The sequence below is a fragment of the Phyllostomus hastatus genome, unplaced genomic scaffold (assembly GCF_019186645.2).
Source record: "Phyllostomus hastatus isolate PE091 unplaced genomic scaffold, TTU_PhHast_1.1 phas_contig_17, whole genome shotgun sequence".
In the NCBI taxonomy this organism is placed as follows: domain Eukaryota; kingdom Metazoa; phylum Chordata; class Mammalia; order Chiroptera; family Phyllostomidae; genus Phyllostomus; species Phyllostomus hastatus.
Genome location: NW_025333664.1, coordinates 8,548,865 through 8,573,541, shown reverse-complemented (window position 1 = coordinate 8,573,541; position 24,677 = coordinate 8,548,865). Strand labels below are relative to the sequence as shown.

The 24,677-nt window shown below is 52.1% G+C and overlaps 1 protein-coding gene across 1 annotated transcript; it reads left to right on the top strand.

Annotated features, from left to right (window-relative positions):
- The first annotated feature begins 360 nt into the window (after positions 1–360).
- On the top strand, positions 361–16,678 carry LOC123815177 (somatomedin-B and thrombospondin type-1 domain-containing protein-like). Its single transcript, XM_045833391.1, has 5 exons — positions 361–604; positions 7,292–7,486; positions 10,211–10,289; positions 12,515–12,691; positions 16,428–16,678. Exons 1-5 carry the CDS (start codon positions 361–363, stop codon positions 16,543–16,545), a joined length of 813 nt encoding a protein of 270 aa, XP_045689347.1. The 3' UTR covers positions 16,546–16,678.
- Positions 16,679–24,677: the final 7,999 nt, after the last annotated feature.

Sequence of the window (24,677 nt, the reverse complement as noted above, 5' to 3'; positions counted from 1 at the left end):
TATCCCCCGGTGAGGGTTTTAAATATATATATATATATTTATGGTCTAGTGACTATTGCTAGTATTGTTATAACAATACATTATTGTTTTATCTTATTATATATTGCTTTGATGCACTTCTGTGTCGCCTCCATGTCCCTGGAATCTAGGGAAACCCTGCAAAGTTGGTGCGATTATCACCACCATTATCTTGATGTTTTACCCCTACTAGCTGTGCAAAGTTTAGACGCGAGGCATGGAAGTGGATACCAGCTCCGTGACAGGTAGGGGAGGGGTCGGGCGGGAGCCTCCGCCCCAATACGGGGCGGGCCGCTCGGGTCGGTTCCTTGCGGGCTGCGGGTTCCCAGCCTAAGCCCCGCGATGGCCCCGCACGGAGCGCCGTGGGTCCTGCCGCTGGTGCTCTGCCTGGCCGCAGTGGCCGCGGTATCCTGGGCGCGGGGGCCGCCGGGCACACTCTGGCCTGGGCGGGGCTGCTCCGCGCTGGGCCGCTGCTGCCCCGGCCGTGACCCGACCTGCGTTGCCCCGGGGCCTCCACGCTGTTTCTGCGACCAGGCGTGCAGCTCCGTGCGAGACTGCTGCGCCGACTACGCGCGGGCCTGCCCAGGTGCGCTCCCGGGAGCACGACGTGCGGGTGGAGCGCTTGGAGATTTGGGGAGCGGGGGTGTGGGAATGCCGAGGAGGACCGAAGGATGCGGTTCATGGAGGGGGTTCTAGGCCCGGAGGGGCGCCTCCAGAAAGATGCGCGCGGCATGGATCAGGGCGCGGGAGTCTCCTGGGGCGAAACGGAGAGGGATGCCTGAAGAGTTGAAGGGTGCTCGGGAGGGGGCGCAAGCACTGCCCACGGGACTTGGAGGGTGGTGCAACCGTGCCGTGAGGGCGGGGCTCATGGAAGAGGCGCGCCAGCCAGGCACCCGGGTGAGACGGACACCTGGCGCCTGGGTGGGGGTGGGGGTTGGGGAGCGGGGAGCTTAGGGGACATGCAGGGTTGCGAGGGAGGAGGGGGCGCTTGGGTTGGGGCAGAGTGCCAGATTTAGCAAGTCAAAATACAGGATTCCCAGTTAAACTTGAATTTCAGATAACCAATACTTTTTTAGTACGAGTATGTCCTATGTATTGCGCGAGCCACACTCCTGTTAAAAGTTATTGATTATTTTTCTGAAATTCAAACCCAGCTGGACGTCCTGTGTTTTATCTGGCAACCCCAGCTGGGGGAAGGGCGTGAGGCGTGGAGGAGTGCTAGGGAGGACTGCGCGCACGCACCGCACTGAGGGCGGCGAGTTCGCAAGGCGAAGAGAGAGAAGGCGTGGAGGAGGCCGAGGGAACCGGTGAAGCCTGGAGAGGACTTAGAGTGGAGGGACTCAGGGAGGGGACGAAAACCCGGACTGGTTGTTACCAGGGGCAGAGAAACAGGGGGTGGGGTAGGGCGAGGAGCAGGTAAAACTTGGGCAGGCCTGTGGAGGCGGAGGGGCGGGATCCGTACGACGCAGGTCACGCCTCCCTGTGGTCCCCGTGCTGGCGGTGGCCGCAGGACCAGGGTCTAAGCATTTCCTCCAGAGACCGCGCCAGAGTGGTACCCACCGGACTCTGAAATCAGGGGCTGATTTGTTTCCTCGGCAGTGGCGAGGATTGCCTTCTTTAAACCCCAGTAGTAAGTTTTGCACGCCCACTGACGGCAAAAATCTACATTCTGTCCCATTGTAAAGTGGGTTGAGACCCAACTTTTCTTTGTCGGGGGGTGGGGGGCGGAGGACAGCAGTTGGGCCCTTATATCCTGAGACATCATCAGTGGTCCTTCAGGAATTTACATTTAAACTCAAAATCGAAGAGACCCAACATTTATCGATCACTTACCAACTGCGTGCCCGAGGGCGGGGCTGGGTGTGCCATCAAACCTGATGGCTTTCTCACAGCGCTCTGGGGACCCTGCATGTAATAAGGTCCCGTTCACAGGCGAGAAAAGTGGGGCTTGGAGAGGAGGGGGCTTTGGCCAGCCGAGGTGATCCCGCCGGCTTTGAACCTCGCTGGATCCTGTCTTCCAGCGCCCTGCTGCTTCCCACACGGGAGTGGCTAATGGTGGAAATTCAGGCAGCAGAGAGAGGGAAAAGTAATTTTGGGTGTGGTATCTCCCCAGCCGTAGCACAGGAGACTCCCCCCGAGCAAACTTGCAGAAGGACTGTCTCGGGGACACTTTTGTACTTGTCTGCTTTCTGTACCGAGGGTTCACTCGGCCACGGTGTCTCTCAGAGTGTGGGGCTGCACCCACAGGGCTCCCCTGCCTTAGCCCAGGGGTTGTGGGTGGGGGTGGTGGTTCAGGAAGGGGACCGGGCAGAGGGATCAGTGACACTTTCACACGATGTTATCAGCTCCCCAGCATTGTCTGTTGTAGAAAGACCTGGTCCCTTTTTGTTCTGCTCCTTTGGGAAGGTGTCAGAAAGGCAGCAGATCTAGGATCTGCCCCCTTGACTGGGCTGGGTGGAGCCAAGGCCTTACAAACTAGACCAGGGACAAGTTCACTTTTCTACCCCCCAGAGGAGCAGGGCAGGAGGGGACATGGTGACCAGTTGGGAGGCAAGAGATGGAGGGAAGTACGTTTTTTTCATGAGTGACTTAGGGGAGAATGTTGGCTGACTTCAGTAATTGTGGTGGGAAGAGATACCGAGGATGACTTCGAAACAAAAACAAAAACAAAACCCTAACATTTACTGAGTACTTACCAAGAGCCAGGGAGGTGCTGTTTTAAGTGCTTGATATAAAACTTGAAGCCTCATAACAGTTCCATGGAATAATGTTTTCATGTCACTTTCCAGATGAGGAACTGAGGCACAGAGAGGTAGTGACCTGCTCAGAGTTGCACAGCTATTACACAGCACGTCTGGGATTTGAACCCCAGCAGCCTAGCACCAGACCACAGTAGTATATGGGTGCTCATGAGGGGGAGGGACTTAAGCATTTGGGAGAGGAGCACGTGGGCCTACAGGTGGAAGAGGAGCGCTCGGCTCGGCCCACATTCGGTTCTATCACACTGCTGGCCGTCTGCTGTCTGCCAAGCTCAGCTAAGAAGCCCTGGGGACTAGAAAGATGGGGCTCTGATCTCCCTCAGGCTTATAGCTTATTTGGGGGAGACAGGGTGTCTGTGAAAGAATTTCAGGCAGTCCGAGCAAGATAGCAAGATAAGGCTTGGATATTTATCAGTGAGGAAGGGGTGGAGGCCAGCCAGGAGAGGGTGGAGCTGGAGTGACTGGGAAGGCTTAGAGGATGGACATCATTGCTTCAAATTATTTACTGTTTTCATGTATTTTATATTCTTTAATTCTTGCTTCAACCCTGTAAGGATCAATCTCCGCACTTATGCACTTATATATTCATTGCACTAGTCAGTACTCTGAGGGTTGTGACACAATTCATATTGACCTAAACTAGCAAGGGAATTGATTGGTTTGGGAAACTAAAAACCATCCGTGGATTGGCTTCAGGCATGGCTGGATCCAGGGGCTCTAAGGATATCATCAGGGCTCCATCTCCTTCCACCTTTCAGCTCTGCTGGTGTTAGCTTCATTCTCAGGCATGCTGCCACCAAATGGTGCCAAAGGTACTCCCCAGTAGCTCTGAACTGGTGTCCCTAGTGGAAGGAGAACATCCTTTCCCCATTTGTTCGGGCCGATATCCTAGGGTTGGTTCTTATAGGCCCAGTGTGGGTCACATGCTCATTTATGACCCAATCAATCACTTAGCCCAGGAGAAGGAATATGTCAATTGATCATGTTTGGGTCACAAGCACCATCCCAGGAATAGGGTGGAGCCACTCTCTCCAAATTAAGTGGACATGTGACTGGTTCCTCAAAAGAAGATTGAGACAGTGTTACCAGGAAACTCGGGTTAGGAGGCTGGGCAGGTAGAAATGACAGCGGCCCGCCTCTGAGCTGTGGGAGACCGTGCCTTTCGGGAAACTTGAAGTAAAAGGGTGCTGAGACATTGAACAGGAGGAGGAGGTTGTGAGGGACTGAGGGTGTGTTTCAGGAACAGCTTAGATTTTTAGCCACTAGGCTTGGGGGTCTTTATAATAATCCACTATCAAAAAAAGATCTTTTGTGAACCACTTCAATAGGATACGAGAAGCACTCTAGGATTTCAGGTGACAGGTCAGAACTGCACTCTGGAAGGATTCTTTTGGTAGGCAGCGAGGAGGATGGAGGGTCAGGGGACTGGGCCATGAGGTTCAGAGAAGAAGGTGGGGTTTGGACTGTCCAGAAAGGCATTTCCTGATGCGCTTGGGCCTGTCAGAATGCGGCAGGGGGGATCCAGGGGAACTGTGGGAAATTCCGTCTGGCTCCAGCAAGCTCAGCTGGCACGATGTTATCTGGGTCCCTAGGGCTGAACCAACAACCTTTAAACCTCCCATCTCCTCTCGCTGCTCTTTTTTTTCAGCTGCACTGATAAGCTAGAATTTCTCCTTTACACCGGAAAAAGGTGGGGTGGCCTTTGTTTTGAGAAACACTGCCATCTGGTGGTATCTTTTAGCAATGCCACCTTGTCATATTTTCTTTGTTGTTGGTAAGGCAAGATTTGTTCAGTATTCTCTTACTCGTGTACCAGGTACTGTGCTTGGTGCTGGGATCCGGCAGGGGACAAGGACCTGCCTCCGTGGTGCTGACACGAGTGGAGGAGGCCAACAAGATAGGAGTAATCACACGGATGTACTGAGGTTACAGCCCCAGACAGTTGCCTGGGAATGCCACATACGCATGCTGCTTGGTGACCTCACAGGTGCCAGCAACATGGAAAGAATACCTGCAGGGTGGCATCTGCCTAATTTTCTGCAAAAGCTTTCACCTGACTGACGGGCTGGGCAGGGCAGGGAATCATTGTTGGACTTTGGTGCGGCCCTTTGGCCCTTTAATGATTTAATAATCATTAAAGCCCTGTACCCTGTCACTGCCTTCTGACATCACCTCCTGCCACTTTCTCTCTTTCTTGTCCCACTGCAGTCACACTGGCCTCCTCACTGTCCCTCCAGCACCCAGCCTTGACCCTGCTGCAGGGCCTTTACACTGCCGTTTCCTCTGCCTGGAACCTGCCCCTCCCGCCCCCCCACGCAGGCACCTACACAGCACCCTCCCTCCCTCCTCTCCAGATGTTCTTTGTCTTGGAGGCCTCCCTTGACCCTTTCATCTGAAATGGGGTCCCACCACCCCACCCTGCTGTTCTCATCCTGCCTTGTCTGTTCTCAGAGCATGGAGTGGAGCGCTGGTTGGAATGACATCATAGGTTGTGTGGTCTATTGTCTGTTTCCCTTGCAGAATGTCAGTTCCTCCAGGGCAGAGACTTTTTTTTTTTTTGCTCCTCTCTGTTCCTGGCACTTAGTCCAGTGCTTGGCACACAGTAGGCCCTAAGTAGTTGTTAAATAAATGCAGAAAGACTGCTGCTGTACAGAGCTTTTACAGTCTTCTCGGTGCTTTGCGTTTGTCATGGCATCACTCCTGGGAGCCTGCAGTCTGCATCCAGGTTTGTCTGACTCCACCACCTTGGCTGACTCAGACAGTCCATCCCCTTACACTCTCCGCTTGCCTCCTCTGGGGGATGATCTGACAATAGAACATGTAATGTAGGAGTCGGGGTCCAGGCAAGTGACAGATGGTGCCCCCAGAGAGTTAAATGGAAGGGAATTTGATACGGCTCTGTTTACAAGGGGGCAGAGGACGAAGGGGTGTCATTGGAGCTTGGTGAGAGCGGGATGTGTGGCCGAGGGTCACCCCTCACCAGGAGGGGGGCTGAGTCAAGGGGTGGGGGCCACAAATACCTGGGTCACACTCTCCTCCCTGCCGGTGCCCCCCATGTGCTGAGGTCAACTGGCCTCAGGGGGTCAGGGAGCCTCTGTGAATCACAGACTTCCCGGCGAGCGCAGGGCAAAGAGGATCTGGGAGCACACAGTCTCCTGAGCTCCTGGTGACGATTACATGAAGCCCGGGATGTGACTTGCCTGGCTCGGCACGAGGGACATCACTGATGTCACTATTAGGTGAATGACGGAAGCAATCGTGATGGATAGGCTGTCATGTTTTCATGTTTGATTTCTTCCCGTCCTCCTTCCTTCCTCCCTCTGAGCATTTCAACTCCGCTAAGGGTGGAGGTCTGTGCCTGGGTCGTGACTTCCCAAGGTGCCGCAAGCAACACTGTGTTTGCAACACTGTGTTTGCAACACAATGACCTCACTCCCTCAATTCGAGGATGTATTTTTCTCACATTTTCATGCTGCCCTTGAGCTAGCAGGCGTCTCACAGCTGGGGAATGCTTTTCACAAGGACCGACCTGTCTTTCTCGTTCACCGCTGTGTCTCCTGGCTCACAGTAGTCACTCAGTAAATATTTGTGGAATGAGTGAGTCAGTTTTGACACTAGGAGCCACCTTGTGTACATGTGTACATGTGTGTACCTATGTGTGTGTGTGTGTGTGTGAACTGGGATACAAACCCCAACCAGCTGGCCCCAGTGCAGCTTCTTGCTCTGCATGGCACTACCCATCCACCGCCTCCAAACAGTCTTGTTGGACATCAGCCGTGAGCATGTACTTTGGGCGATTGGAAATGTTTGCTGGGTGTGAATGACAGCAAAGTGTCTCAAGTTTTGATTGGGGGGCGACAAATGCATGTTAGCAAATAGGCAAATTCATAAATACAGGATCGGTACATAACGAGGATCAGCTATGTATGCTGTGTATAATACCTGTGGGAATTTTTAAACGCTGCGAAGCACAGCTTTGCAGGTTTTAAAACTGTACAGACACAGGTCACACCGGAAACAGCTTCTGCGGGAGGCCTGTTTCCACTCCATGCAGGTGGCGCTGCGGCTGCGGGTCACGTCGCCGCCGCGGAGGAATAGCTGTAAGTGCTGAGCACTCGCCACGTGGCACAAGCATGTTCTTTGCAGGCCGGATCTGATCACAGCCTCGAGGGCACCCTATCGGGTGAATCCTTTCTTCTTCCTATTTGACAAGGGAAGCAAGTGAGGCACAGAGAGGTGAAGTCAGTTGTCCTCGGTGCTGCGAAATGTTTACCAAAGGCATGAGTGACGGAACGGCCTGAACGGTCACCGGAAGGAGGTCGCACGTGGAGTGCAAAGTTGGGTGCATGTACCCGCGGTGGTCATGCGGAAACTTCCGGGGAGGGCGTGGACTCCGGGTTCCGGGGTCCTGGCGCCCTGCGTGGTGTTTTTGAGGGCCTGGCTTGGGGGGCAGGTGGAGAAGATCCGCCCACTGACTATCCGAGTTGCCCCGGAGACACTGCCTTCTCTTGCAGCGGTCTCCTGCGTTGTGGCGGAGTGGAGTGGCTGGAGTCGCTGTGCCAAACCCTGTCAGCTCTCCTACCGTGTCCGCAGGAGGCACGTCCTGCGGGAGCCAAGGAATGGGGGTGCTCCCTGCCCCCACCTGGAAGAGCGGGCTGGCTGCGTGGAGTACCGGAGCCCCCAGGGACTGGAGTGCCAGCAGTCCTTGTGTGAGTTGGGGCGGCCACCAGGAGTGACTGTCAGGTCCTGTGGGGGTTCCAAGTTTGGGGTGAGACTTGGCCTCCCTTTAGCCCTGATTCCCTGCCCTCACGTTGTGAATGAGGTAAGAATCTCTGGCTTCCTCTGGGCATCTTGTCTTCTCCTCCATCTCCCAGTGTGAATCAGTCAGGACTTTGCATGCACGTGATGGAAACCCAGTTTAAACTGACCTGAGCAAAAATGTGTGTTTCATGTAACTAAAATTCCAGTGTCTGCATTCAGGCATGGCTGGATCCAGGGGCTCAAGTCATGTGGCCAGGACTCTCTCTCCATCTCTCATCTCTGTTTTCCTCTGAGTTGGCCTCATTCTCGGGCCAACTGGGAATGCTTTTGGATAGCTCCAGGGTTCCCTCCAACCGACCTAGCTGCTAGAAGAAAAAGTCTCTTTCTCATAATTTCAGCAAATGTCCTGGGATGATATTTTCTTAGCTTGACCTGGGTCATATATCCCCTATTGAACCCATCAATAACTCCAGATGGAACATGCTGATTGGCCAAGCCTGGGCACGTGCTCCCTTTGAAGCCGGGAGGGAGGTCAGTCCCATCTGCGTGAGAGTAGGAGACAGGTGGTCTCCAAAGGAAAATTGGGTTGAATGATGCAAGGCAGGCAAAACAACAGGTGTGGGCTGCTTTGCACACCTGGACAAAAGGTTTTCAGGCCCGTGCAGAAAAATAGGTGGTGCCAGTCTTGCAGCTGAAGAGACTGACCAAGAGGGTGCAGTGGTTTCCCTGAAGGGGCAGAAGAGCAGGCAGCAGGGCTGGGGGGTGCCCTTCCGGTCTCTCCCGGTGCTGCAGGCCGGCGGGGAGAGGCGGTCCTTCTCCAACTACCCCGTACACCTTCCCGTGGTGTCGCCCTCCTGCTTTCCATTCTGCAGTAGCTGCCCAGTGTCCTCAGGGTGAAACCCAACTGCCTCCTCCTGGTCTATAAGCTCCGTGCGTTCTGGCTTTTGCCTCTTGTGACCTCGTCTCCCTCTGCCCATGTTTCCTTTATTTTTTAAAAGAAGATTTTATTTATTGATTTTTAGGGAGAAGGGAAGGGAGGGAGAAAGAAAGGGAGAGAAACATCAATGTGTGAGAGATATATTGATTGGTTGCCTCTCACACACCCCCTACTGGGGCCCTGGCCCACAACCCAGGCATGTGCCCTGATGGGGAATCAAACTGGCGACCTTTTGGTTGTCAGACTGGCACTCAGTCCACTGAGCCACACCAGCCAGGGCTGCCCATGTTTTAAAGGATCATTCTGATCTTCATAGGGACAGGGGGTCAGAAGGTAGCAGGGAGATCGGGGAAGAGGTGACTGCAGTGGTGAGAGAGGTTGGTGGCTGGACCAGGGAGGTGGCAATGGGGTGCCGAGAGTGGCAGTGCCATTCCTTTGGCCTGAAATCCTTCCCCCTGTCCCCTGCCACCTGCATCAGACCTTGCCTGGCCCATCACTTCCAGCCCCGATGCCAGTTTCCCCGGAAGGCTCTCCTGACTGCCCCTACTGTGTGCTAAGTACCTGGCTGCATTCCTTGACTCTCTGAGGCCAGCGATACTATTCTCATTTTTTAGAAGGGGAAACCAATGCTCAGGGAGATGCAAAGCCTGCCCAAACCACGCGGCTCACTACAAACCATCTCATTTAATTCCAACTCTGTGAGACGGGGACTGGTATTATCCCCATTTTGCTTATGAGGAGACTAGGGCCCAGAGACACGCAGTGACTTGACCGAGGTCACTCAGCTATGAGAGGCAGCACTGGGACTAGAATCTGGGCTTCTCTGGGGCTGTCCTCACTGCTTTAGGCTGCACCAAAAGAAGCGCCATGGATGTTAAAAGAGAGGAGGGGAGGGAAACTGCAAAGACTGAGCCCAGTCCCTAGGGCAGCAGCAGGGGAAGGGTCCTTGATGCCCCAGTGTGGTCCTCTTCTAGGCCACGAGCTTTAGGGCAACAGGGAATCTTTGACTTAGCTCCATTGCCGAGTTTTGGACTTTTTTTCCCTAAGGAATCACCATCCTCTCTTTCCGTGTGTGTGTGTGTGTGTGTGTGTGTGTGTGTGTGTTAATCTGCTCTAGGAAGGGACTTGGAAGTTGGTCCTACACAATCACAATAAGTTTATTAATCCATTTATCTGCCCATCCCCCTGTACCTCCTTTCTTCCATCCTTACATCTTCCCACCCACGAGTTTATCCATCCATTTCTCTTACTAATTCACCTATCCACCCACCTGTTCTCTCTCCATCTAGCCTTCCCATTCGTCATCTCTCCGTCTCTCCTTTTTCCTGTCCTCCCCCATCTTCCCATTTATTTACCCATCATCCATCCATTCTTCCTTTCTTCCAATTTTTTAGCCATCCATCCATTCATCCATCCATCCAGTTATTAACTCTTTTATCTACTGTTTTGCTCACTCATCTATTTATAAAAGTCATTCATTTGAAAAGCTTTTGAAACCCACCGTGCTAGGCCCTGAGATCAATACGATCCTGCCTCCAGCATCACACAAAGGGTGCTAGTGGGGACCACTGATCTGTTCTGGGACCCCATGGTCTCCGTACGGCCGCCATGTAAATGACTGGGAGGCCAGGAGGACCTCACCCAGCTTCCTGTGGTGTCATAGCCCTTGGGCGGTGGGGGGCGGGGCAGGGGGTGGTGCTGAGCTACCTAACTCTCTGTTGTCCTTGGCCCACAGTCCCTGCTCTGATAACCACGGGCAGCTATGGGAAGGAGCGGAGAAAGCGAGGTGTCCCCAAGGAGCAGGAGGTAGGCGGGTAAGTTGAAGCAAATGAACCCAAGGTGAAACTAAAACTGGTGAACATTGTCCTTGAATTAAACTTCCATCATGTCTTTCTCTTACCTTGACATTTTTTGTCCTGATACATTTGTAAGCTCATTAACATAATTTTGAAGTCCTTAATAACTGGTCTCCATTCAAACTCATCCAACCATCCATTCATTCACTCACTCAACGTTTATGGAGTGCCCACTGTGTGAAAGGCACTGCGATAAGCCTTGGGGCGACAGCAAGGAGCAAAAAAGGACAGAAACAGTGGTCCTCACGGAGTGGACAGTCAGTCTAGTGGGATGAGAAGGACAGTCAGCAAACAGTAGGCCGATGGTGCTCAGGGCTATGGGGAGAAATAAAGCAGGGGAGGGGGAGGGGGTGCCAGCGATGTCCTCCCTGAGGTGATACTTGAACTAAGATCTGGAGGAGGCTTTCTGGGGTAGGAGCATGTCTGACAAAAGGGCCAGGAAGTGCAAAGGCCCTGGGGCAGGGCAGGCCCGGTGTGTTCAAGGATCAGCAAGACCAGTGTGGCTGGCGTGCAGGGAGAGTGAGCGCGTAGGGAAGAAGGTCAGAAACATGTGGGAGGGGGGTGGTCAGATTGCACAGGGCCTGTAGGCTGTGGTGAGAAGCCGGACGCTTTCTCACAAGAAATGGGAGTCGTGGGAGGGTTTGGAGCAGAGGAGTAATGTGACCTCACTGGAGTTTTCACAGTATGCCTTTGAGTGGCATTCGGAGACAGACAAGGGGAGAATCAGGAGATCGAAGGGGAGGCTGCTGCAGTGGTCCAGGCGAGAGATGAGGGTGGTCTGGACCGGGGTGGTCACCCTGCACCCGGCGAAGGGTGGATTGAGAGGACTGGAGGCAGACCGGTGTGTGGGGGAGGGCGGTGTGAGGTCAGGCCCCCAGGTGTTCGGTAAATGCCCGCGGAAAGAACAAGGTCTGAGCAACAGCAGTGGCCATGGGCATGGGGACGGAGCTCTATTAGGGTTCCTGTCATTGCGGGTGACAGAAACTTAGCTCCAACTGGCTCAGGTGAAACGGACTATTACTGGTTTATACGAGGATAACTAGAAAGGAAGTTTTGAAATAGTGTCACTTCAAGCATGGCTGGAATCGAGTCAAATTTGTCAGGACTCACTCATATTTATATTCATTCTTTCTCTTTCTACCCCCCCCACCCCAACATATATTGGCTTCATTCTCAAGCAGCCATTCTCCCTGCAGCAGCCAACATGGGAACCAGCAGCATCACATCCTCCCAGCTTGGCAATGCCTGGGGAAGGAGCCCTTCCTCCCAGTGTCAGTGTGTTATTTCTGAGGAATTTGATTGGTCCTGCTTGGATCCCAGCCCCATCCTTGAACCAATCACTGTGTCCAAGAGGACAGGAACTCTGATTGGTCTGCTTTAATCATGTGCCCAGCCTAGTGGCAGGGTGGGCATCCTGGACCAGCCACCCTGATTTATGGCCCCTCCAAGACCAAATAGGGTGAGGGCAAGAGTTCCCGATAAATAAACTACAAAAAGGGAAGAGAAAGTATGTTGAGAAGCTGAAAGTTCCATTTATCTCAGGTTTCTGGTAAGAGGCAGATTCCTGAGGAGTTCTGGGGGCAGCTCAGATAAAGGGGCTGGGGACAGGTTTGGGGCTGACTTAGGAGAAAACTGTCTAGATCCTTGGGCCTCCCAGAGGCTGCAGCCACCAGGGGGCGCACGCCCCATGCAGACACCCCCCCAGTCCTTGTTAAGCTGCATCTCCTCCAGCAGGTGGAACCATTTACCGCCATTTGCAGAAAAGTTGGTTAGAGGTAAAATTTTGGCAAATCGGCCCTTACTTCAAGTACCCCATAATGGGAACTTTCCCATTTAAGTCATTCTCATGGGGAATCTCTTCTATCAAAATAAGATCTCGTGTAAAATGCAGTGGAGTGCTTAGGAATGTCAGTTTAGGCTTTGGGGGTTTATAGCACTTATTAGCTGTGTGACCACAGGCAAATTAACTCTCTGATGCTCCGTTTGCTAATCTGTGAACCGGGCAGACACCTACCTCGCAGGATTTCCCTGTTCCATTGGACTGAATGCTTGGGTTGCCCCAGAGTTTCCTGTATCAGGCAGAAGAAGTTGCATCAGCCTGGGCCCCCATAGGGCTAGGTGTACTGTAGGTGCGCCGTACATGCTCACAGGTGCTTGGGGGGTGTCTCCCTGTGTGGCTGCAGGTACTGCGTCCAGTTCCGGCTGGGGCCCATTCCAGGGAGCTGCCGGCAGGCCAGGGCACCCCATGCCCAGTGGATGAAGTATCTGACCCAGGGCCACACGGCGTGTGTGAGGTGTGAGTGGCCTGCCCAGGATGCCAGGAGCCCACGTTGCCACGGGGACGGCGGCGGGGCCGGAGGGTGAGCAGTGGGATGGGGGCGTGGGGAGTGTGACTTGCAGAGACGGGGTCGTCTCTGCTGCTCGGGAGATGACGGTGCCGCAGGAGTGAGATGCTGCTCCCTTGGTCAGGGCAGGGCCCGGGAAGGTCCTGGTCTCGGTGTCCAAGGAGAAGCAGCCCTTGCCACTTCTTCCAGCCGTGTGACCCAGGGCAAATCTCATCGCCCCAATTTCCTCATCTGAAAATGCAGCTAAGAAGAGGAACTCCCCATGGGGCAACGGTGAAGGGCAAGCCAGACTGTGCAGGCCGAGCACTTAGCATAGCTCGAGAGAAGGGAGTTGGTCTTGTTGTTGAATCCTCCAAATTCCCCGAAAAACCACGTTGGGTTATCTCATCTCAGAGTTGCGGAAAGCAAGGCTCAGAGGGGCAGGGTGCTTCACTCAAGGTCACGCAGCAGGATTTGACCTAGATATGGCTTATAACAGCCCCCTAGACCGCCTCCCCCAAGGGCAGGTGTGTCAGAAAGCACTTAGCATGTAATTAAAGCACTTAGCACACAGCAGCTAACGTGTATTGAGTGCTCACTATGTGCTGAGCCTTATTCTAAGCTCTTTATATGCATCCATCCATGCACTCATTCACTCGATAAATATTGGTTGAACACTTACCGTGGAGCATGGGCCAGGCAGTGTTTCGGGCACGGGGAGATGCAGCGCACAAAGCAGATGTGGTCCCTTCTCTGAGGGAGACAACATTCTGCCGTCAGGAGAGGGACATGAGGCGAGTGCCTTTGTAATTTGTCAGATGAGACATAAATTATGTTGGAGAAAGAAAGCAGAACGAGGGGGACGTTCTGGCGGTTGTCCTTTTTTAAGGAAGGTGACTCTGAGGAGGTAGTATTGACGAGATCTGAAGGCAATGAGGGAGGAGCCATGTGTGGATATCTGGGGGAAGGTGTTCCAGGCAGAGCAAACAGCAAGTGCAAAGGTCCTGGGGTGGGAGAAGGACGCCATTGTGGCCAGAGTGGCGTGAACGGTGGGGAGCGTGGGAGGAGGTAAGGACTCATGAACACCGAGTATGCCACTGAAACATTCCAAGAACCTGATATGGATACTCTTAGGATCTTCCCTTTGAGATGAGGAGACTAAGAGGCAAAGAAGTGTCCAAGATCATACACCTGGCAAGTGGCAGAGGTGGGGTTTGAACCTGTGCTCTTCAGATTCCTGAGCTAAACTCTAAACACCAGTCTAGACTGTTTCCACTGACGGCGCTTCCCCAGAGCAGAGATCGTTGCCCTGTGGGAGTGAGAGCGCTCTCTGGGCTCTCTCTGTCGGGCAGTTCTCCTCCCAGTTTAGGGAATGCTCATTTCTTCCCCTTTAATTCTGAGCACGCTGCTCACTGCACACCTCGAGCAGGGAGTGCCAGTGACAGAAGGCTGCCGCCGACAGCTGTACGTGGGCAGGGGGCATTGGGACTGCACAGAGCCAGGTTCGAACCCCACCTCTGACCCTTACTAGCTATGTGACTCTGGGCCAGCCCTCCACCTGACCTTGACCATCCCCACCACTTGAGTTGTGGGAAGGATCCCATGCCCTTTGTACAGCTCCTGGCCCCTCATAGATGCTTAGTAGTGGAAGCTGATATTGTCATGTCTAACAAAAAATGGATATAATAATACGTACTTTGTGAAAATGAGACATAATGGATCTGAAGAATTTGGCACATAGTAGGTGCCCAATCAATAAATGGCAAACAATATTATCACACTCTAAAGAGGCTCTCTCTGCCTGCCCCTGTTCAATCTCTCTCCCACTTAGACCTGAGATTCTACCATTAGAGATTCATTCTTAGGGCTAGATGCTCTCTTAGAGCCTTGGTTTAGCCACCTCTCTTTGCATAAGCTTTTCTGGCCCTAAAACTCCTGATTAACCCCAAATTTCTCCTTTTGGATGCAAATATTTCAACATAAGGGACATGGCACTGTGGCGAGGCCGAGATGAGGGCGGCAGGAACCCCTGACTCCACCAGGGAGGGGCAAGAACAGAAAGCAAAGCCATGGCTGTGCCGGGGGGGCCGGCCCTCCCTGCTCCCACCATGCCCAGGAGCACGACAGGTGATGGGAGGTCTGACTGGGGCATGAGCTCACCAGGCAGGGCTGGCAGAGGCGGAGGATCAGAGTGCGGACAGAGACGAGCCGTCAGCTGGATTCTTTCCGAGGGCAGCTGAGGGCGGGTGTGCACAGGGCACAGGCCCAGGAGGGATTAGCATGTCATTTGGGGACTTTAAAGGGTTTATTTAGCCTTAGAAGGGTCTCTGAGTCTGGGATAAGCAGGAGGCGCACCTGCCATAGTCACGCACCTACGGTGTGCTGGGTGCCAGGTAGGGGCTGTACTTCCGTCAGGCTTCCCAAGCCCCTTGGAGGCAAGGGACCTCAGCTTCATTCTACATGATGAGGATGGCAACAGTGACTGTGACTTTAAATGCTGTCATTTGTGAAGCCCCTGTTGTGTGCCAGGCCCTACAGGCTCGGAAGCTTAGAATGGTGCCCAGCACTGAACAAGTGCTCATTAGTATGCGTTGTTATTGTCACGATGTTGCCTTTTTCAGAGGTTTAAATTATACCTACAGAGAATTGGCTAAGACTTATATGAACAGGTTAACACATGTTTGGAAAGCAGGCACACCTGGGTCGTGACCTCCCAGTCCCCCGGCCCCTCCTAACCACGCAGCCTCTCCTCTCCCCACAAAGCCGACCACGGCCATTCCTACCCATCCCTTGTACAGTTCTCTTAGTAGCTTCACTTGGTGCAGCTCCCTAAACACCATAGTTTAATTTTGCTCTTTTCCCCCAAACTTTACATACACGGAATGAAGCAGGGTGTGTGCCTATTGGAATTGGTGGCTTTTGCTCGCTCTGAGGTTGGTGAGGTTTGTACCCACCCCCCACCCCTCACCCCCCGCAGCTGACTGTGGTTAGTTGTTACGTTGTGATTGTTTTTATTTTCTCTGCACACAGCCTCCTACAGAACCTCCCGGCGCTCCAGAGGGGCGGAGACATCTCCGTTTTCCACTGAAGGGACCGCAGAGGCTCCTAGGAGCTGGGTCCTGACCTGCCTTGACTCCAGAACCTTCGTTCTCAGGGACTCCCCTGCGTTGCCTCCCCACAGGAGGAAAAGGGGCGCAGGGAGGTTAAGCAACTTTGCTGGCTGGCTACCTCACCAGACCCTAGGAGCTGAGCCTGGATTGGCCCGTGGGGCCCCAGGGGTTGGCGCTGTGACCGACTCAGGGCCGTGCTCCACCAGGCGCTGTAGACACAGGGCCCAGTGCCCACCCACTCTCAGGGCCCGTGAAAATGTAAAACGTTGAAATTTTAAAATCAGAGCCCTGGCTGGCGTAGCTCAGTGGATTGGGCGTGGGCTGCGAACAAAAGTGTCTCAGGTTCGATTACCAGTCAGGGCACAGGCCTGGGTTGCAGGCCAGAACCCCCAGCAACCGCACATTGATGTTTCTCTCTCTTTCTTTCTCCCTCCCTTCCCTCTCTAAAAATAAATAAATCTTTAAAAAAATTTTTTTTAAATCAGAAGGAAAAAGCTATAATAGTCATGATAATCATAAACCCAGCTTGGGTTATATCCGTCTTTATACAATGCTGTCCTCAACTGTGACTTAAATATTTTTTGCCTGAAGGAAGCCACATAGACACACGTCCCTGGATTCTGGAGATTCCTAATGCCACCGAGCCAACCCCTCTCTTGCAGGAACCAGCTGTTGCTGTGGCAAGCGGCCGGCCACCCCCGGTGCCGAGGGACCTGGGAGAGGCTCGGGCGGCTCCCGCACTGCTCCTGCCCGGAGGTCCACAGCTTCGTGTTCATCTAGTGCCGCAGCCCCTAGCTGTCCGGACCCCTTCATTCTTTCTTTCTTTTTCTAAGTATATTTCATTGATTATGCCATTACAGTTGTCCCGTTTTTTTCTCTCTTTTACCCCCCTCTGCCCTGAACCCCACCTCCCATGAGCATTCCCCCACCTTAGTTCATGTCCATGGGTCGTACATATAAGTTCTTTGGCTTCTCCATTTCCTATACTATTCTTAACCTCCCCCTGTCTATTTTGTGCCTACTATTTATGCTTCTTCTTCCCTGTACCTTTTCCGCTGTTCTTCCCCCTCCACCTTCTCTGCTGATAACCCTCATGTGATCTCCATTTCTGTGATTCTGTTCCTGTCCTAGCTGCTTGCTTAGTTGGTTTTTGTTTTTGTTTTAGGTCCAGTTGTTGACAGTTGTGGGTTTGTTGTCATTTTACTGTCCATATTTTTGATCATCTTTTTCTTAGATGAATACCTTTAACATTTCATATAATAAGAGCTTGGTGATGATGAACTTCTTCAACTTGACCTTATCTGGGAAGCACTTTATCTGCCCTTCCACTCTAAATGAAAGCTTTGCTGGATAGAGCAATCTTGGATGGAGGTCCTTGCCTTTCATGACTTGGAATACTTCTTTCCAGCCCCCTTCTTGCCTGCAAGGTTTCTTTTGAGGAATCTGCTGATAGTCTTATGGAAATTCCTTTGTAGGTAACTGTCTCCTTTTCTCTTGCTGCTTTTGATTCTCTCCTTATCTTTCATCTTGGGTAATGTACTTATGATGTGCCTTGGTTTGTGCTTCCTTGGACCCAACTTCTTTGAGACTCTCTGAGCTTCCTGGACTTCCTGGAAGTCTATTTCCTCTGCCAGATTGGGGAAGTTCTCCTTCATTAATTTTTCAAAGAAGTTTTCAATTTCTTGCTCTTCCTCTTCTCCTTCTGGCACCCCTATGATTCAGATGTTGGAACATTTAAATTCGTCCTGGAGGTGCCTAAGCCTCTCCTTATTTTTTGTGAATTCTTGTTTCTTCATTCTGTTCTGGTTGAATGTTTATTTCTTCCTTCTGCTCCAAACCATTGATTTGAATCCCAGTTTCCTTCCTGTCACTGTTGGTTCCCTGCACATTTTCCTTTATTTCACTTTGCATAGACTTCACTTCTTCCTCTATTTTGCGACCATACTCAACCAATTCTGTGAGCATCCTTATTACTAGTGTTTTGAACTCTGCACCTGATAGGTTGGCTATCTCTTCATTGCTTAGTCATATTTTTTTCTGGAGCTTTGATATGTTCTTTTATTTGGGCCATACTTTTTTGTCTTGGTGTACCTATTATGTTGTAAGGGGCGGAGCCTTAGGTATTCCCCAGGATAGGGCAACCCATGTCACTGTGTTGTGGCGCCATATGTGGGGGAGGGGTCTGAGAGGAAGCAATGCCGCTTGCTCTGCTCTTGGCTAACTGTCAGTCACTTCCCCTGCTTCCCACAAGCAAACTGGGCCCTTCTAGTTCTGATTCCAGGATGGGTGGGCTTGTATATATTCTAGGACCCTGTGGGTCTCTCCCATGAACTCTCCTGTGAGGCTGGGAGTTTCTCCCACCACCACAACCCCTGCAGGATTTTTCAGTCAGGGGTTTGGAGGCGTTATTTCATGGCACTGGAACCCTGGGTTGCACGGTCTGTGTCACTCCCCAGTTGTTTCTTCTGGTTTATCCACATGCAAATGTGGGGTCGCCTGGTCTGCCAGCCGCCTCCTCGCCCACCCTTAGACCGCTTCTTTCCAAAGCCTCCCTAGCTGGTGGGGAAACCCCTACCTGACTAGGGCTTGGGATCCTGGAGGACCAAGGAGTGAGCAGAAGTCTGCAGTTCCGATACCGAAGGAACAAGCCTCGTCCGTAAGTTGGCACCGAAAACAGCTGTATGTGTGTCCACACGGTGCGGCTGAGCCATAGCCTCACTGACGTGTCCCCGTGGCTCAGAGCTTCCTGAACGTCCTCTGCTACACGAACTCTCGTGGCTTCGCCCCATCCTCCCTACCCGAGCACTTCCTTATTATGGACTCTCCCCTCCTCCCCCGCCTTTTGTACTGAAATAAACTTACTTCAAAAGACAGCTTAAACGTAAATGCACGTGTTTAAAGAGGAAACGTTTTCTCAAACTAGAAACGAAAACAAATAATAGTAGCCAACATTTATTATGTACCTACAGTGTGCCAAGCACGGCTCCAGCTCTTTACTCATATTGACTCATTGGATGCAATTATATAGTTACATGCAATTATAGCCCCATTTTACATGTGAGGCAATGGAGGCACAGAGAGGTTGAGCCACTTGCCTGAGACCACACAGCTAGCAAATGGTGCAGCAGGGATTTGAAACCCATGAGCTACGTCTGCTAAGATTCCCTGTCCTGGCAGTACGTCAGCACCGTGAGGGCAGGGTTTTGGCCTGTCTGATTCCCTGCTCTGTGCCCTGTGCCTAGAGTAGTTCCTGGTACGCAATAATGCTCAGTAGATGTTTGTTTAATGGGAGAATGAGTGATCAGTTGCCGTAATTAGAAGACAATCAGGAAAGTGAATACAATGGGAACCAAACAAGTGTGGCTGGGTATGGTTGCCTGTCCGAGGAGCTGAGTGTGAAGACTACTCTCTTCGTATTGGAACAAGAAATGTGCACGTGTGTGAGAAGTAGTAAGGACACGCTGATAGCTAATGGAAGCCTGGGTCCCTGAGAAATCAGAAGAGTCACAAGATTTGAAAGATGGCTCGTTTTCCCCCCTTGGGAGCCAGCCGTTATTAATGTATTTTTAACAGTTTTATTGAGATCCCATTTACATATCACACCATTCACTCACGTAAAGGGGACCATTCAGTCCTTTTGGGTATAGTCAGAAGACTTTATAAACATCACGAAGGTCAAGTTTTAGAACTTTTATCCCCCCACTAAAATAAACCTCACACCCATTAACAGTTACTCCCCACTGGTCACACCTCTCCAGCCCTAGGCAACCACTAATCCACTTTCTGTTACTATGGATTTGTCTATTCTGGACATTTCATATAAATGGAATCCTGCAAATGGTCTTCTATGTCTCGTTTTTTTCACTGAGCATAATGCGTCCAAGGTCCATCCATCTGGTAGTCGGTTATTTGATGTCCCATCTGGGTTGCTGTGAAGCCACCTCAGATCGAGTCCCCCACTGGGGGAAGCACCCCTGTGATGGATACAGAGCTTTCGGGGAGCCGTGACTCACGCCCGTGCCTTGCTAGGCATGTGCCGGCTCCGTTTCCCCTGCCTTTGGACCCAGGAGCCCGGAGAGTGGAGTTGGGGGAAAGGCTGTGTCTTTCACCTGTCCCTGGGGCTGAGCAGGAACTGCCCCAAATGTTGCCGCTGCTCAATCCTCCTTCCTAACTCAGGACTGGGGGCACTGCTGGGAATCGCTGTCCCTTGCCCCTCTCAGAGGATGAGTCACTGGGTCAGCTTTTCAGCAGCACCTGTGCATACTGGTCTGGGCGAGGTGCTGGGGCGGGAAGCGGGGACAGGTGTGCGTCGGCCAGGAGGCCAGTGAGAGGGCTGCCCCGCTCACGTCCAGGCCAGGCTCCCTGGAAGCCAGCTCCCCCTGCGTCTGCACCTACACTTGCTCTGGCCATAGGAGGCTGTTTTATGTGTCTGTGTGGGGTCTTCCCAAGCAGACTGTAAGTGTTTGAATTGCCCAGGCTCTGCAGTGTATACTTTCTGGAGTCCCTCATAGCTACCATTTTTCACCCCTAGGTAGTAATGCCTGGTTTAATACCCTCAATGATCCTGTAAGGTAGGGGATCTTTCCCCCATTAACAGGCAAGGAAACTGAGGCTCAGGAAAGTCCAGTGATTTGCATGAGCTGTCATGATTAGGAAATGCCGGAGCTGGGATTCGAACTGGATTCCAAAGATTGGGCTCTTGACTGAACAGGCAGACAAAGGCTGTGGCGGGAACAGTTACGGGTGTGCAGAAGGCACAGCCGTTTCTAGGGAACCATGAAACGTGACATCTGCCTGGGGTGCTCCCACCGGAGTGTGCTGCTGGAGCTTGTGCAGAGTCCGTGAATCTACGGCAGTGCGGGGAGCCACCTCCATCCAGCAAAAGCTTTAAGATCAGCAACATTGTGAGGATGGAGGTGGGGAGCATGCCGTGGGGTGCCCCTAGAACCTGACCCCACATCCTCGGACCCCAAGCCAGGACTCTCTAAGGGATGAGGGACAGAAACTTAACCAACTTTAGCAAAAACGGAAAAAATTTGACTCATGTAGGTAAAATATCCAGGATAGCACTACCTTCAGGCACAGCTGAACACAAGGGTTTAAAGGGGTTTAAAGGTTGAAGTTCGCCCTGGCTGGCGTAGCTCAGTGGATTCAGCGCGGGCTGCGAACCAAAGCATCGCAGGTTCGATTCCCAGTCAGGGCACATGCCTGGGTTGCAGGCCATGGCCCCTAGCAACCACACACTGATGTTTCTCTCTCTCTCTCTTTCTCCCTCCCTTCCCTCTCTAAAAAGAAATAAATAAAATCTTAAAAAAATATAAAGGTTGAAGCTGCCGGGTCACTTTCTTGGGGCCCTGCCCTCCTCTGCATTGGCTCCACTTTTAGGCAGGCATCTCGTGGTGGCAGAGATGGCCACCGGGAGCTCTAGGCTTCCTTCCTGCCAGTTCAGCATGGCCAGGAGGAAGACAGCTTCTCATTTGGTGGAGGACCTGAGCCTCCACTAAAGTCCTGGGGTTGCTGCTAATCGATGTGGTGCATCTCGCATGCTCATCCCTGAACCAATCCGGCACCGGGCAATGGACTGTTCTGATTGCCTGGGGAGGGGCTAGGTGCTTATCCCTGGAGGCAGGGGAGGGGTCAGTTCTACTTGAACCCCATGAACTGAGAGTGGGGAGAAGCTAGTTCCCCAAGGAAAACTCTGGGTGCTGGTATCAGAAACAGCAGCCAAGGGGGCTGGGAAGGTCCCAGACAGCAAATATCCTCCTCACGGGAGGTGGGGGAGCTACCTTCAAGCTATTTGGTTTTGCCACCAACTTGCTGCTTGATTGTGAGCAAGTCCCTTCCCCTCTCTGCGCCCCAGTTACCCCATCTGTACAGCGATGATCTCCATGAACTCGTCTAGCTCTGAACGTCTGAGGCCAGCCAACTCCATTTAGCCGATGGCCTGGCATTCTAGCTGTGAACAGATCCGAGCTATGACTTAGGAATGCACGGCCTTCACAAACCCCGAGCCTGAACTTGGGACCGGACATTCAGCCTCCTGTTCCTGCCTATCCTGCCACGGTACAGCCTGTTATGATGGGAAGAGGGGCCTCTGAGGAGGTTTCTTTGCACATCCCCAGTGCCTTCCATCTATAATTGGCTCCAAATGGAATGATCTCATCCTCGAATGCTGAGAAAGGCGGGAGGGGGGGAGAGCTCCCTGGCAACATCTGACAGTATGTGACTAACCCATTTTCCTGCAGGAGGGAGAGATGGTCAGTTCTCTCGGAGACTGTGTAAAAGTTTGAAAAACAGTCTCGGTAATCGATGGGAGAGGCTCCAGCATTTTGGGCTTTTTGAGAGGCTCCCGACATCTCTCCACTCCATCCAAACCAGGTAGCTTCTGGCTGCTGCTCACAAGTCAACTTGACCACCCGCCCCTCGTGTCAAACCCTGGCTGGGAGGAGGTGGGCACGGCCAGTGAATTCACCGAGCGACTTATCTTGATGGAGTCTCGTGGCCGGCTGAGGCTCGTTTCCATGCCCATACCTTAATTTTGAAAGATGAGCTCCTAATCAACTTTTGGAAAGCTTGTCACAGCACCATCTGTTTGGCGTTTGTCACTAGTGCATTACATAAGAGGAGAGACATTTTTAAAGAATGCGGCTGCATTTAGTAATTGGATCTCCGGAGAGGAGCCAAACCGGGGCGGATGGCACCATGATTCAGAAATGCCACAGGCCCTTGTCGGGGGGGGGTGCGGCGGCCTCCCCAGATTCCACACGGTCGTGGCAGAGACCGGAGAGCAGCCCAGCTCGGGAGACAGGCCTGGGTCGCTTCTTTTCCTCTTGCTTTTCTCTCCCTCTCTTATCTCACCCCTTCCTGTTTGTGCTCCCTCACTCTGCCACCTCAGGCAATCCCGTCAAGTGTTAGCAGGACCCAGATGACTTCGCTTCCCTAAGCCCCAGTTCCCTCATCTGGAAAATGGGAATAACAGCAGAGGGCCGCCGTGAGATTTAAATGCATTCGCACATACAGTGCCGGCGCATCGGGAGCGCTTGATAATTGTTACCCATTTTAGTACAAAGCTATGTTTGACACGTTGTACGTACCGAATACATGTCTGTTTTCCTTCCTCTGTCCTTCCCTTTCATTTGATTCAACGAGTATGTAGGAATCCTTAGAGGCAGGGCTGGCTCCACGGGAGTGCACCCTGGGCAACTGCTTGCTTTAATGCTCTGCAGCCGCTGTCTTTCAATTCTTAATAATTTTTGAACCAGGGGCCCTGAGTTTTTATCTTGCACTGGTCCTGCCTAGACACCTAGCATCGCCTGACGTTTAAATTAAACAGCTGAGTCCACGCTTGGAAATCAGGAGAGTTCACAGGAAACTCTGGTGTGTTTTGGAAAGTTAGAACATCTCACCATAGTGGGTTTACACTCCCGGGTGCCACCAAGGATGGGCCAGAGCTGGGCTGTGGCGCTCTCCGCGTAAGGCGCGAGCCTCCTTCCAGCACTCCGAGAGGCTTTGGACTGAGACTTTTTGCTCATTTACCAGTGTCCGGCATGGCAGTTGGGGTCATGGTTTTGCCAGGTATGTTTTCAGCTTTGCCACCCAACAGCCATTTGACCTTGGGCAAGTAGCCCTTTGCCTTAGTTTTCCACCTGTGCAATGGCATTGATGATGATAATAGTAACCTCTCTTTTGCATGTGAAGATTAGATTGTGAAGCATCTAGGACATATTATTATTATTTTTTTTAGTCTTATCTGGTGCACAGGTTCAGACCCCAAGTCTAAGAACTGCCTCTCCAGGAGTGGGAAGCTGGACCTGCAGTAGGTGCCTATGAGGTCACTTCCTCCCACCTTAAGCTACATCTCTTGTCGATGTTCACTCTCTCCACCTGCAGAGTTAGAATTCATGAGTGGTTCAACCTGGGCTTTCTGCAGCCTTTCCCTAGCTCCAGCAGTGGGCATGTGACCCAGGTGGCCCAATCAGCATAGTCCATCCCTTGGGCTGCAGAGATTGGTTATGGGGTAAGCATATGATCCCAAGTGATCCAGTCAGAGTGAATCCTGGGAATTTTGCTGCTCTGCTGGAAAAAATAAGCTCTCTTTGAACCAAGATTTCTAGCTATAATAATGCACTATTATATTAAATAATAATATAACCCTGAAAACTCCTAGCAAGGGCCTGCTACATGGAGAGAGAGAAAAAAAACTGAGCCCTATTGACGTCTTCTGGATCCAGCCGTACCTGAAGCCATTACCCTAACACTATTAAGTTCTCCGCATTCCCTACTAGTCTTGTTGTGGTGATGTGGTTTCTTCCATTAGTCCCTGGTGATAAGGCTTCTCTCCAGCTGGTGTTCAGTTGGTTATTTAGGATGATTTTTCAATAATTTAGTTGTGATTTCCATTTTGGTCCTGGAAGGAGGTTAGTGTTACTTCCACGTACTCCTCTGCCATCTTGGATCCTTTCAAGACTATTAAGTTCTAAGAGTTTACATTTTTTCCCTTTTGTATAAGCTGGTTTGAGGGGGCATCTGAAATCCTGTGCTTGAGATCTTTATACATCATCTCCTGTAATTCAGAGATAAACCCTGTGGAGGAAGGGCTGTGATGACAGAGGAGTCGAGCCTCGGGAGGCAAATGGCTTATCCAAGGTCACACAGCAGGACGGTGGTTGGTGTTGGATTCGAACCCAGGTTTCTTTGACTCCAGAGTCTTTCTTCCATTCCACATTGCCTGAGCTCTGGACCAGAGGGTCTGTGAGGGTCACAGACCTCAGTCCCATTTTGGCCACTGTTTTGCTATGTGCCCTTGATCAAATAATTCCTGCAATATGAGCCTCAGTTTCCCCATCTGTAAAACTGGGGAAAAGAGTAGCGCCTACCCTCTCAGGTGGTTGTGTTGGTTACCTGTAAGTAAA